The sequence below is a fragment of the Entelurus aequoreus genome, linkage group LG25 (genome assembly GCF_033978785.1).
Source record: "Entelurus aequoreus isolate RoL-2023_Sb linkage group LG25, RoL_Eaeq_v1.1, whole genome shotgun sequence".
NCBI classification, from domain to species: Eukaryota; Metazoa; Chordata; class Actinopteri; order Syngnathiformes; family Syngnathidae; genus Entelurus; species Entelurus aequoreus.
In genome coordinates this window covers 4657890-4671940 of record NC_084755.1, presented here as the reverse complement: position 1 = coordinate 4671940, position 14051 = coordinate 4657890, and the positions used below count along the sequence as shown (strand labels likewise).

The following is a 14051-nucleotide window of genomic DNA, read 5'->3' as shown; positions in this document are numbered from 1 at the left end:
ATTTAATAAAAAGAACGTTATTATGGTCGTACCTTTACTTATAAATGAAGTCCATGCGCCGCTGTTGTGCTGGATTAATGCACCCCCTGACGGGAGTGTTATATCAACTAAAGCCCACACTTAAACTTTCCATGTGCAAGATTGAATCTATTTAAAAAAAGTTATTTAATAAGAAGCCAAAAAGTGCAAAAACAATAATGTTCGTGTTGGAGGAGTTGTGAATGACTAAAATATGAAATCCGGGCTGCAGTCTGCAGGTGTACCTAATGTTGTGGCCCTGCAGTCATTCACAACTCCTCCAACACGAACATTATTGTTTTTGCACTTTTTGGCTTTTTATTAAATAACTTTTTAAAATAGATTCAATCTTGCACGTGGAAAGTTTAAGTGTGGACTTTAGTTGATATAACACTCCCGTCAGGAGGTGCATTCTACGGCGGAGTGCATTATCCAGCACAAGGAGGCGGGATTACTGCGAGCCTCAGCCAGTACGTCTTCGCAGCCGTTTTATGAATGCTCAGCACTAGAAATACCTTACACACATACAGTTGTTGACAAAATACACTGTACATTATATACCTCAGCTAACTAAACTATGGAAATGTATAATATAATTCATATAGCAATACGCTCTCACTGCACAGCAGGCCAACAGTTAGCCGAGTCATTGCGCAATCCATGTTGAGGCACAACGCAGTGACGTGCCTCAACTGGATGCTGATCACAGCAAGTCTCTTCTTAGTATTTGAACGGCAAATGTGAAAATTCAGCGATTTTGAATAAAAATAATCTAAAACTGGTTAAGTTAAATGGAAAATAACTTTATAGTATAATCACTGGATACATATAACAATTTAATTATTTTTTTTTCTTTTTAAATTTTTTTTCTTTCCATGATGGCACGTGAGGCCCCGCCTCCACGTCACTGATATATATATATATATATATATATATATATATATATATATATATATATATATATAGAGTATATATATATATATATACACATATAGCCTAATATGTAAATCATGACCTTTTACTGCCTGCAAGTGATGGAGAGTCTAATGTTGACAGCTTCAAGGCTGAATTACACAAGTGGGTGCAAGGCGCCTCCTAGCGGTGAGTATAGGAAAAGGAAAAGTGAAGTTGCAGAAGTCTTTTTACACGTTCAGATCATCACAACTCTATAACACGGCAGAAGTGTAGAAAAAGTCGTGTGTAAAAAGACAAGACAATTGGGGTTTCTGATTCACACAAATCAGAATACAGTCACACACCTTTTTTCTTTCCACACAAACAAATATGCATACAGACACACATTGTAGCGTAACATTTTTAAGTGGTACTGTGTATGTTCTAGTTCCCCTGGTGATGAAAGAGTGGACAAACGTTATTCAAAACACATACGGTCATTATTTTTTAATTTACAAAGATGTACAGATAAATGGACAAAAAAAGAGGTCACATCAAATGAGCGTACATGAATCTGTGGCTTCAAGGTCCTTGATGTTTCTTTGTTGCGTATACCCACATAAAATGATTATTGCTGGTTTACTTGGCATTTCATAACTCATCCACAAAAGGTGTATTAATAAGATGTCCACTAGCTGCCATGGTCTTCTTACCCTCCACAAATTTCTTTGCAGCCTGGAAAGAAAAATGATTGAAATACTCGACGTGCACAGACATGATGATAACCGTATATTTCGGAGTGTAAGTCGTACCGGCCGAAAATGCATAATAAAGAAGGAAAAAAACATATATAAGTCGCACTGGGGTATAGGTCGCATTTTTGGGGGAAATGTATTTGATAAAAGCCAACACCAAGAATAGACATTAGAAAGGCAATTTAAAATGTCTAAAGAATAGTGAACAACAGGCTGAATAAGTGTACGTTATATGAGGCATAAATAACCAACTGAGAAGGTGCCTGGTATGTTAACGTAACATATTATGGTAAGTCATTCAAATAACTATAACATATAGAACATGCTATACGTTTACCAAACAATCTGTCACTCCTAATCGCTAAATCCCATGAAATCTTATACGTCTAGTCTCTTACGTGAATGAGATCAATAATATTATTTGATATTTTACGCTAATGTGTTCATCATTTCACACATAAGTCGCTCCTAGGGATGATACTCGAAACCAGTTTTCCCGGTTGTTTGATAAGAAAAGAACCGAGTCCTCGGACTCGAATCCCTTTTTGAGAACCGGTACCCGTTATCGAGACCACTATAGTAAAGGAAAAGAGTTGATTCTTTATTCGAATACCGTCCCGACCAGAAATGCTCCGTGGGACATCACAAGAAATGACGTCACGTAGCTCAGTCATTAGGCGCAGATAGCGAAAGCAGGAAAACAATGGATGGGAAAAAGTGCTCCAAGGTGTAATAAAGTTCAAAACAAAAGCTATAATCCATCGAATAACTTTACTGAGAGATTTGAGCAGGGTAAAACACATGACCAACACTTTTACAACCAACCGGAAACATAGCAACCAGGCTAGCAACGCACCTCCTTTACGGCAGCTGTCGCAACGTTCTTAAAACAACCGCAGCACATACATATATATACAACATATCTCCCTTTTTTAACTTTTGTTTTTCTTTCCTTGTAAACAAAACAAAATCACACTGTAGATGTGTTGTCTGTCTAATTATAAATAATGCAGACGAGGCGTGTTGGCTGAGTTCTTGACGTTTACTTTCACAGCGTGGCAACATGCAACACTTTTCGGGGGGGCTCCGCGCATGCTCGTAACTCCCGTTGCATGCTGGGTAGTGTAGTTGTTATATTCTCTAGCTCATAACATTTTCCCCCCATAAAGAAATAATGTTAACTCAATAAAGTGTATTTCTTTTTTTAGCTTTAACTTTTCATTTTTTAGCATTGTAACCACATTTGCAAAGAACTTTTCTCTTCATAGAATGTTCTTTCAATAAAAATAAAAATAAAGTGCAAAAATGTCAAAGCATCATAACAAACAGTTATGTTCCAATAGCAGCAGAAGTGCACTTTTTGGAGAGCTGTATTATTTTCAGTTTTGTGCCCAAGGGACTGATTTTATTTAACACTATATTATTATTTATACACCTATAGTGATCACAGAGACAGCTTGTTTTTGTGTTACTGTATATATTTGTTTCTCTGAAAAATCCCACTTAATATACTTTGGGTAACAACAGTCAATATTTATTTATTTTATTTTATTTTTTTAGGTGGGTAACAGTCAATATTTATTTATTTATTAGATTTTATTTTTTTATTGTATAATAAAAGTGAGCTTTTGTTAAACCAAATATTGTGTGTTTTTTTCCATATACAACAACCTATCTGGACTCCATAAGAGAATCGATAAGGAATCGGTTCGATAAGAGGATTCGATAATAGGCTCGAACTCGATAATTCCTTATCAAACAATCATCCCTAGTCGCTCCTGAGTATAAGTCGCACCCCCGGCAAAACTATGAAAAAAACTGCGACTTATAGTCCGAAAAATACGGAAGTTATTAGCTAGCAATAAAGACAGGACACCTTGACCACATCCTCCTGGGTGATGGCGTCAATAGCCTGGAGAACCGCCTCAGGAGGCTGGTACGCTGCAGTTGTCAGAGCTTGAGCACCCATCTCCTCCATCAGACTCTCAGAACTCTCAATTGACATCAGATATTCACATTTAGCCTGAGTCCTACACAGAAAGATGAGCACCCTCATTGAGCATCTCTGGCAAAAACAATCATCCTGTAGTGAACTCACTTTGCCCTGGTGATGTCCTCTGCAGACACGTTGCCCTCAGCCACACCTTTTATTTGCGCAACAGCAGCTCTGATCACCTAGTACGAGGTTACGGCACACAAGTGTTGGGGACTTGCACCACACGCAAAGTTGATTTAAATAAAAAGGACTCACGTCTCCGGCAGCATGAGCTTGTGAGATGGTGTAGATCCCAAACAGACCGGAGTCAGAGTATGAAGTGTTGAAGGTTGAGGCCTCGAAGAAAAATAAACAAAAATGTTACTAAGAGTCGTCAAAGAAAAAAGCTGGATCAGTTTTTTTCCTTACATCAAAAGGCTGTGTGGTTGCTTCAGCAATACCCCGACTCAGCTTGCTGGTAACGTTGGCACCTCGCTTTACATGCGGCCCAGCTCCCAGGATCCTTTGCAGCACCACAAATGCGTTCGCCTCTGCGCCGGCCATCACGCCACCTTGGCTGACAACCAGCGCGTGAACCAGGGAGTCATTGTTCTGCATACGAAGCTCCCCTACAAAATGAAATCAAATGTGCGGGGGGAAAAAAGGGACAACTGTTAAATAAGACAAATGACGGACAAATAGCTTTTTAACTACTTTTGATTAAAAACAAATATTAGGCTACCTGGGGCCGTACTTATCAAGCTTCTTAGAATTACTCCTAAGAAGTCTGCTGAGAGTTGACTTAAGAGTAAATAAATTCTTCGCTGAAAGCTGCACTTAAAAGTTAGTTATCAAGCCTCTTACTCACACTTTCAGCGAAGTGTAGGACTGAATCTTAAGTGTCACACTCAGAGCTGAATTACGACATTACTATGTGCCGTAAACGCAATTTTAGGTGACGTAATTTCTGTGTCTATAGAAATGACCAATCACGGAAGGGAATCCCTTGTCTAAGAAAAAAGAAATATCTTGGAAATATTTAAGTGGACAATGGGAGTGTATATTTTGACAATAAACTACAAAATAATACAAAACAAACTAGTCCCCGCCGGCACTCACGCTACCGCTCCCTCTCTTCTCTCGCCCACACACTCACTGACGTCACTCACCTCACGGCCACACACATACGCTACTGTCATAACATTTTCTTTCCAATTCATTAATTAGGCAACTAATTTGAAACTGGTGTGGGTGGCTCTATATATACTAGCCCACTGCAGACACATGCAGAAATCAACAAGGAATCGAAAAGTATTAAATCTGTGACAAAAATAATATCTGCTCTGTCTAAACGATACCGTTTGATCAGCTGCTCGTCATTAAAAAAAAAAAAACATTGTTCCGTTCCCTGAACGTTCGCGCACGTCTCTCTCGCCTCAGTGCCATCCCCTGCTGGCAACTCCTAACCACTTAAGACACCTCTGAAGGTCTCTTAAATATCGTGGAGAGTAGGAGTGATTCTTAGATTTAAGAACGTTGATAAAAAGCTTTTATTCTTAAGTTTGAGAGTAGGACTAAATTTTGCAAATTCTCAGGACTTAAGTGTAAAATGGCACTCTAAGAAGCTTGATAAGTACGGCCCCTGAAGTGTGAAATTACTCAACAAAATTCAATGTAAGCTGCAGGAAATCAATCAATCAGTTTATTTATATATCCTTAAATCACGAGTGTCTCAAACGCCTGCACAAGCCACAACCAAGCTTATCGACTACGGTGTCGGCACGGACGTGCGCAAATTTTCAGGACTTACGCAGATCCCAAATACAGATCAGCAGGTACCAGAAAGTAAGAAAAGTTGGTTTTGCATAATATTGTGACACAAAACACCAGATAATATGTAGGGATGATACTCGAAACCGGTTTTCCCGGTTGTTCGATAAGAAAAGAACCGAGTCCTCGGACTCGCATCCCTTTTTGAGAACCGGTACCCGTTATCGAGACCACTATAGTAAAGAAAAAGAGTTGGTTCTTTATTCGAATCCCTCGGAACGAATACCGTCCCGGGACGGGACGTCACGTAGCTCAGTCATTAGGCGCAGATAGGGAAAGCAGGGAAAACAATGGACCGCGCTCCAAGGTGTAATAAAGTTCAAAACAAAAGCTATAATCCAATGAATAACTTTACTGAGAGATTTGAGCAGGGTACAAACACATGACCAACACTTTTACGACCAACCGGAAACATAGCAACCAGGCTAGCAACGCACCTCCTTTACGGCAGTTGTCGCAACTTAAAGCAACCGCAGCACATACATACATATGACATCTCCCTTCTTTAACTTTTGTTTTTCTTTCCTTGTAAACAAAACAAAATCACACTTATGTGTTGTCTGTCTAATTATAAATAATGCAGACGAGGCGTGTTGGCTGAGTTCTTGACGTTTACTTTCACAGCGTGCTCATAACCTCATTCTCAGCTGCCGGTGGTGACATGCAACAACACTTTTCGGGGCTACCGCGCACGCTCGTCACTGCCGTTGCATGCTGGGTAGTGTAGTTGTTATTTTCCCTAGCTCATAACATCACATCTTTTCCCCTATAAAGAAAGATTTTAACTCAATAAAGTGTATTTCTTTTTTAGCTTTAACTTTTCATTTTTTAGCATTGTAACCACATTTGCAAACAAATTTTCTCTTCATAGAATTTTCTTTCAATAAAGAAATAAAGTGCAAACGTGTCAAAGCATCATAACAAACAGTTATGTTCCAATAGCAGCAGAAGTGCACTTTTTGGAGAGCTGTATTATTTTAAGTTTTGTGCCCAAGGGACTGATTTTATTTAACACTATATTATTATTTATACACCTATAGTGATCACAGAGACTGGTTGTTTTTGTGTTACTGTATATATTTGTTTTTCTGAAAAATCCCATTTAATATACTTTGGGTTACAACAGTCAATATGTATTTATCTTATTTAATTTTTTTAGGGGGGTAACAGTCAATATTTGTTTATTTATTAGATTTTATTTTTTTCTTATACAATAAAAGTGAGCTTTTGTTAAACCAAATATACATATACAACAACCTATCTGGACTCGATAAGAGAATCGATAAGGAATAGGCTCGAACTCGATAATTTCTTATCAAACATCATCCCTAATAATATGTCTGTCAAAGGGTGCCATTTTGCGGTCCTTATACACACACCATAATACTTGTATCTCTGACTACGGTAGTCGTAATGGGCCAACAATCCATCAAGCGGTGCGCCTTCAAAGTCATACTAAAACATTTTGACAGATTTTTGAGTGCCGTGTGTAATGTTCTATATTTTCAATGGAACATTTAAAGTTTTTGTGTGGTTTACTTTTATATTGTAGTCTAAACTATCTCTTATGTGTGACTCCCATCTACTGGTCACACTTATCATTACACCATGTACCATATAAAATTGCTTCAAGGTCGGTAAGCACAACCAGAATTATTCCGTACATTAGGCGCACCGGGTTATAAAGGCGCACTGTCGATTTTTGAGAAAATGAAAGGATTTTGAGTGCACCTTATAGTCTGGAAAATATGGTAGTTCATTTACATAAGATTGTCCTCACACTAAGTTTCTTTTCTTGCAATGGACTACAAAAAACACAGTTAAAAACAATCTAAGAAGAGCTGCAGCTTTGTGGGATTCACAGATTTCCACACATTACATCAGTTTCCAAACCACAGGTGACGGAATTGATTCGATGTTGTTTACGACTGCTCGCCGTTCCTGTTCAGGACCCGTAAAACTATCTGCTCGAAAGCGGGATGTATAGAGAGCAGGTCAAACAGAACAGTTGTCATGAGTGAAATCTTTACCTCCACGGTAAACTGCCGTAGTCTCAGGAGCTCCGGCCCCACTGCGGACACTCATGAGCCCCTCGCCCAGTTGCCGCATTACAGAGTGCGTTACACCTAAATGCAAACAGGAAAATATGCTACGTTAACAATGTTGGACAGGAAAATAAACTGTTCAAATGTATTCATAACAAAATGACACTTACCAAGTCCGACAAGAGCCATCCTGCTAGAAGTGAAATGGTCTTCGACAAATAACTGCAGCTACGGGTGGAAAACAACATGATGGTCAATTCCAGATGGAAGCCAGCGTGTGGTCTTTTACAGTTAAGAAAAAGTGCAGATCCATACTTTTTCCGGAGAAACGCGGCCAATCATGTAGTCGGGGCAGTACAAAGAGTTGGACAGGGCGTTTTTGTACGCCGCTTCATGCAACTTCTCTAACAAACCTGCAGAAAAATATGAACAAAGACTTACATTTTAGTGTAAACGTGGGACGCCAAAGTGCTTTAGACATCATTTCCAGCTGATTAGGGGAAACGCTGGTACCAACCTATTTGAGGAGACTGCTGAGCCAAAGCTCTGTCAATATTCACCCTGGATGTCAGGTCGTCCACTTCCCAAGGCCTGAACTCCTGAGCCGTGGTCACGTTGACCAAATGCTCAAATATTTGATCTCTTATCACACACACACAGATATTCAAGTCAAGACACAGGATGTTATCCAACCAGGAAATCCTGTGCTAGTAACACTCATCGATAACATTGCAAAAGTATCAACTCACAGGTGATCTCTTAAGCAGTCTGTAGTGTAGGCCATAGCTTCCCTGGATGATGTTACACTACAGGAAAGCAAAGGACAACAAGATTTGTGTGTGTGATTACACTTACAACCATTCATTTTGTTCATATATCCAGTCATTTGCGATATCATCTTCCAAAGTCCAACTGCCCAAACAATTTCAACCAGTGGACTTACTTTACGCTTTAGCTTTTTTGTGATTGTCACCACAGAAGGGTATGGCAAAGGCATACGTGTGATAATAACAATAATCCCTCTAGCTGCTCTAAGTTATATGTGTAATAGACTTTAATTATCAATGCCATACATACAGGAATTTTTTCCAAGCAGACGTTAAATAAATACACACTTAAGTCTGTCGCCAGTCTTGAAAAATGTTGAGTACTTTTACTTTCTAAAAATGGTATTATACAGAGCTGAACTTCTCTATGCATTCGATGGTGGCAGTTTCAATTTCAGCCAAGATGTATCAAGCGTCACAGAACGGACTGCTATATTTATTCAGCCATTACATTTAGTTACTTAAGTCACTCACTTCAGACTGCCTCCCAGAGCTTCCACACTGCGGCAGATCTTGAAGGCAGAGCCACCTTTAGTAGTCTACAAAACACACAAGGAATACAAGGAATGTCTGTTTCAAAATGTCCAATTGGATAGATGAAGTGGAATAACAAATACGGACGGTCCTTGTTTTGCGACATTTCTTGGTTTCAATGCACTCCCATAAAATAATACTCAGTGGCCTAGTGGTTAGAGTACCGCGATACTATACTAGTACCGGTATACCGTACAACCATACTGCAATTGTGTATTGCTTATTTCTCATTCGCCTGCTTCTCTTCCGGTACCTGCTATATGTTGTGATGGCTGATAGCGCTTGGCAATTACATCACAGATGGACGACAGGCTTGTGTAACGCGTAACGTCTTTATTGATATAAAAGTTCCAAGAACAACATTATATAAAGTGTAAAGTTTTTAAAGCCAGTGTTTACTTTTCTAGTACTGATAAAATCAATGATCTTTTTTTATGTTATATCGATATATATCTTCTGGAAGGCCAACTAGCAGAGCACAGATCGATACACTTGAATCTTGGGAGTATAAAATGATCTAGACTACTGCAACTCACTTCTTGTGGGGATCCCCAGCAAGAACATCCAGAAGCTGCAGTACTTACAAAATAGTGCTGCTAGGATCCTGATGAGAGTGCGGAAATACCACCACATCACACTGGTTCTCAAATCCCTTCACTGGGTTCCTGTTCCACTCAGGATTGAATACAAAGTCTCCCTACCAACTCACCAGTGCCTCCATGGAAATGCCCCCCTCTACCTCAAAGAACTGCTCACCCCCAAATCCTCCACACGACACCTCCGCTCCGGACAGGCTAACCTCCTCCAACGACAAAGCTCCGAACTATGGGAGACCGGGCTTTCTGCTCCCAGTCTGTGGAACGCTCTCCCTGACCACCTGAGGGTACCACAGACTGTGGATGTTTTTAAAAAAGGCTTAAAAACCTGTCTTTTTTTTAAAAAAGCCGTTTTTTAGATATATGTGTGCTAGTTCTAGCCATTAGGCTGTTCTAGTTTTTACTATTTATTTTACTTGTTGTGGGCAGCTATTTGTGGTTCTAGCGTTGTTTTGTTTTTGTTTTTTTAAATGCACTGTAGCACTTTGAGGTTGTTTGCTTAATGTAAAGTGCTTTTACAAATAAAATCTATTATTATTATCTATCGTTACAACCATACCATGTAACTAATAAGGCATCCTGTGAGGATACACATAAATCACAATTTACCAGGTTTGCAGCCAGCCGCAGCACATGAGACACACCCTGGTTTTCCACGGTCTCATAGCGACTCCCTGCTTTCACAAACACCCCCACGGTGGACATGGGTGAGTAGTTCTCCAAGGACATTATCACCAGACCATTTGGGAGCTTGGACACCTGACACAAAGAAAGTTGTTGTTTAGACTGATGCGGGGAATAGACGGCAAGCTAACTAAAGCATCACCCACCTGGACATGTTGAGGAGGGGTCGGTGGTGCTGGTGAGGGCTTGCGGGTAGCATCAAAGTGCTGAGTCAGGGGTTCACTTCGTCTGGCAGCAGCATAGCCCCGTTTCTGCAAATACGGCATGAGCAATCTGAACTGTTTCAATGCTACAAACGGAAAATGCCATTTCTTTTTGCGAGTACATGTAGACAGAATGATGCGTTTGTGATTTATTGACCTACAGTAAATATATTCTATCGCCTCCTTCCAAAATAAGGCTCCAGTACAGGAAAGGGTGACCTCATAGTGCTGCCAAACAAGCATCCCCCTTCATTCATCATCATTTCATTTCATTTCTTTTTATTCTTTTCATGAAAATGCATACATACAAGCCACGTACAGTTGACACTTTCATTGTTTTTTGTTTCTTATACATTTCCATGATCAGAAAGGAGCAGATGGAAGAATACTATTCTTATATTTAGCTGCCCCCTTTTTAACACAAATTATTTTAGATTACTTTATAACTGTTCCCTCCACCAACATACTTTTTAATTTTCGTTTAAGCATTTCCACAATGACACGTCATTCCAGTTGTCTCTTTTCGTAACTCTTTTTAAATTCAAAGATATTCTTGCAACTTAAGTTTGTCTTTAGAGAATTCCATGCTTTCACACCAGCAACAGACAAGCACATTTGTTTCAAATTTGTTCGCACTCTTGGATGTTTAAAAATCATACGGCCTTCTGTGGTTCTCATCTTCAGACGTGAACACAAATAACTTTTGCAAGTCCTTCGGAAGAACTTTATTTCTAGCTTTGAACATCACTAATAGAGGATGCAATTCTACAATGTCTTTTAGTATTAATAGTCCTGCCCTAATGAAGAGTGGATTTGTGTGGTCTCTACATCCTACTGTAAAAATGATACGAATGACTCTTTCCTGTGAAAGAAAAGAGCATTGTACCCTTGAGTGTTCAATTGTTCTAATTGCGCCCACAGTGCAGTGTTTTAAGTCTCGTCTTAAGACCCACTTTTATTCTCTGGCTTTTAACACTAAGTGAGTTGTGTGGTCCTCTGTGTTTTTAAATTTAGATTTTTTTAAAAAAAAATTTTTATTGACATCCAGCATCAGACATTCCTATCCATTACATCATATTCACATAAATCATATATCTATTGTCTGCCCTAAATGTCAAAATATTTTTGTTTATATCCCACCCATACCACCCCCCCCCCCAAAAAAGAAGGAAACAAAAAAAAACAACAAAGTAATATCTACAAATACATCGATTAAATAAACAAAGAATAAAAGAAAATAAATAATAATACATTAATAATAATAATAATCAGAAATAAAATATAAACAGATACATATATATATTTACACACACATACATGTAAATATATATATACATATATATATATACATATATACATACACTACCTTTCAAAAGTTTGGGGTGACATCCTTATTTTTGAAGGAAAAGCACTGTACTTTTCAATGGCAATAACTTTAAACTAGTCTTAACTTGAAAGAAATACACTCTATACATTGCTAATGTGGTAAATGACTATTCTAGCTGCAAATGTCTGCTTTTTGGTGCAATATCTACATAGGTGTATAGAGGCCCATTTCCAGCAACTATCACTCCAGTGTTCTAATGGTACAATGTGTTTGCTCATTGGCTCAGAAGGCTAATTGATGATTAGAAAACCCTTGTGCAATCATGTTCACACATCTGAAAACACTTTAGCTCGTTACAGAAGCTACAAAACTGACCTTCCTTTGAGCAGATTGAGTTTCTGGAGCATCACATTTGTGGGGTCAATTAAACGCTCAAAATGGCCAAACTTTTTTATTTATTATTGTTTTCATTGGTTTTAACCTTTAAAATCGTTTTTAATCATATTTATTTTTTGGTTTTATTCAGTCATTGGTGGAGCTTAGGATAATATTTGAATATTGTTTTTAAGACCCACTTTTATTCTCTGGCTTTTAACACTACGTGAGTTGTGTAATTTAGATGTTTTATTTATTGTTTTAATTGGTTTTTAATCATATTTATTTTTATATTTATGTTTTTATTCAGTCATTGGTGGAGCTAAGGATAATATTTGAATATTGTTTTTAATATTGTTGTGCAGCACTTTGAAAACATTTTTGTTTAAATGTGCTATACAAATAAAGTGGATTGCATGGTGTATAAAAATAGATTGAAACACGTTTCTGGTGGTATTTTCCCTCCATCCATCAATTTTCTACCGCTTGTCCCTTTCAAAAAAGGTTGCACTCGTTCGAATGTGACCTTCAAATGGCGCCGAGCTTGGTTAGTGCTTACAAACCACGCTACAAATAAGTAAATGTAAATTAAAACATGTTATAAGAATAGTTAAACAGGCATGGTTGTATATATTACATATCTCTATTAGGATTACAGACATTTTATTAGCCAGCTAGCACGCTAGCCGAGAGGCTAACGACAACTAAATGCAAGTTCACGTTTGAAGTTGGAAGCCTAAAACTAGTTATAAATCGGGACAATTATACATTCGCAAGAACTAGATAACCTTAGACTCACAGAGAGGTTGTTGAAGGAACGAATTCCTCTCATGACTGCAAACTCCTCCAGCCGGTGTCGGACTAATATGGCGGAGTGACGATGTACCCACAATCCACTGCGGCTTCCAGACACTCGCAGTGTCACATTAGAAAACATAGACATGTTCTAAGGGTACACAGCATGGAGCGCTACTGCCTACCGGCGCTGACGAGACGCGGGGCCGCCATCTTGGAGTGGTGATCCGCTCCACTCAGTGCAATTCATTTGGCAGGAGCAATGAACATTTAATTCATCTTACCTCAGTGAATACCACTGATTTTCACGCGCTTTTTTTGTCATACGTGTAGCTATGATAAAGGACACATGTTTTATTATTCATAGTTTGCTTAACAGTAATAGAATATTCTTATATGCTATAAGTGACCAGACGTCCCAGATCAAAACTGGGAATATAATCCCAGAGAAGGGTCAGCTATTTTTAAATTGAATAAACAATATGATTAGGTTATATATACACATACTACATAAACATTAGATATCTATATAGTTTATGGACCTATAGACTGTATCTCTGTTGCTGCAGCAGTAGAGAGTTTATTCTTTCTTGACACTTTGTATTGATATTTTCTATTAAATTCTTCCCTTAAATGATAAGGTTTACAGTGATTGTTTTATATGTATTTTTTTTTAATGTATGTCGCTTTGGATAAAAGCGTCTGCCAAATACTTAAACAAACGTAAACTTTTCTTATTTCAACTTTGTTATTCAAGTATGACATTTTCAAATGCAATTAATTTCATTGACAAGCAATTCTATTAAGGTCATACTCTTGTTTGCTAGCGGCTAGGATTTCAGTACTATTGAAGATTTTTGCTCCTTCTCAACTCTGTGGTAATATTCTTTTCACAAAATACAACTAATAGTACGTTACTGTTAAATCTTACTTGTGAAATGTAATCCCCCGATTCCTATTTTCAACAGTCCGCTCATTTGAGCAGGAAAACGCTGAACACCATCTTTGTTTTCTACCTGTACACTGTCAGTTTAGGCTGCTCGCCGGCTCCTCATCACCACTTCAAGATGGCGGCCCAATTTCTCGCGTTACAGCAGCCAATGCTGCGTCTACTTGTAACATGTCTATGTTAAAACACCAACACAAATACTTATTTTTTTATGAATAAATCCTAATTAAGATTAATTTGAAGT

The 14051-nt window shown here is 38.3% G+C and overlaps 1 protein-coding gene across 1 annotated transcript; it reads right to left on the bottom strand.

The window, feature by feature from the left end:
* Positions 1–1404: 1404 nt before the first annotated feature.
* On the bottom strand, positions 1405–13021 carry LOC133642805 (cytochrome b-c1 complex subunit 2, mitochondrial). The gene is made up of 14 exons (XM_062037195.1): positions 12863–13021; positions 10305–10409; positions 10084–10233; positions 8819–8883; positions 8267–8323; positions 8035–8159; positions 7833–7930; positions 7688–7745; positions 7503–7598; positions 4072–4271; positions 3919–3999; positions 3766–3842; positions 3544–3697; positions 1405–1647 (listed from the first exon to the last, which is right to left on the bottom strand). The coding sequence occupies exons 1-14, from the start codon at positions 13004–13006 to the stop codon at positions 1564–1566; spliced, it is 1494 nt and encodes a 497-aa protein (XP_061893179.1). The 5' UTR covers positions 13007–13021; the 3' UTR covers positions 1405–1563.
* Between the last annotated feature and the right edge of the window lie 1030 nt (positions 13022–14051).

Excerpts from the sequence above, each read along its gene's own strand:
- LOC133642805 (XM_062037195.1), bottom strand. The coding sequence starts at position 13,006 with ATGTCTATGTTTTCTAATGTGACACTGCGAGTGTCTGGAAGCCGCAGT. Across the intron at positions 3,698-3,765 it reads GAGGACATCACCAGGGCAAA|GACTCAGGCTAAATGTGAAT; the intron begins GTGAGTTCACTA and ends CTTTCTGTGTAG. Across the intron at positions 1,648-3,543 it reads CCCAGGAGGATGTGGTCAAG|GCTGCAAAGAAATTTGTGGA; the intron begins GTGTCCTGTCTT and ends TTTTCTTTCCAG.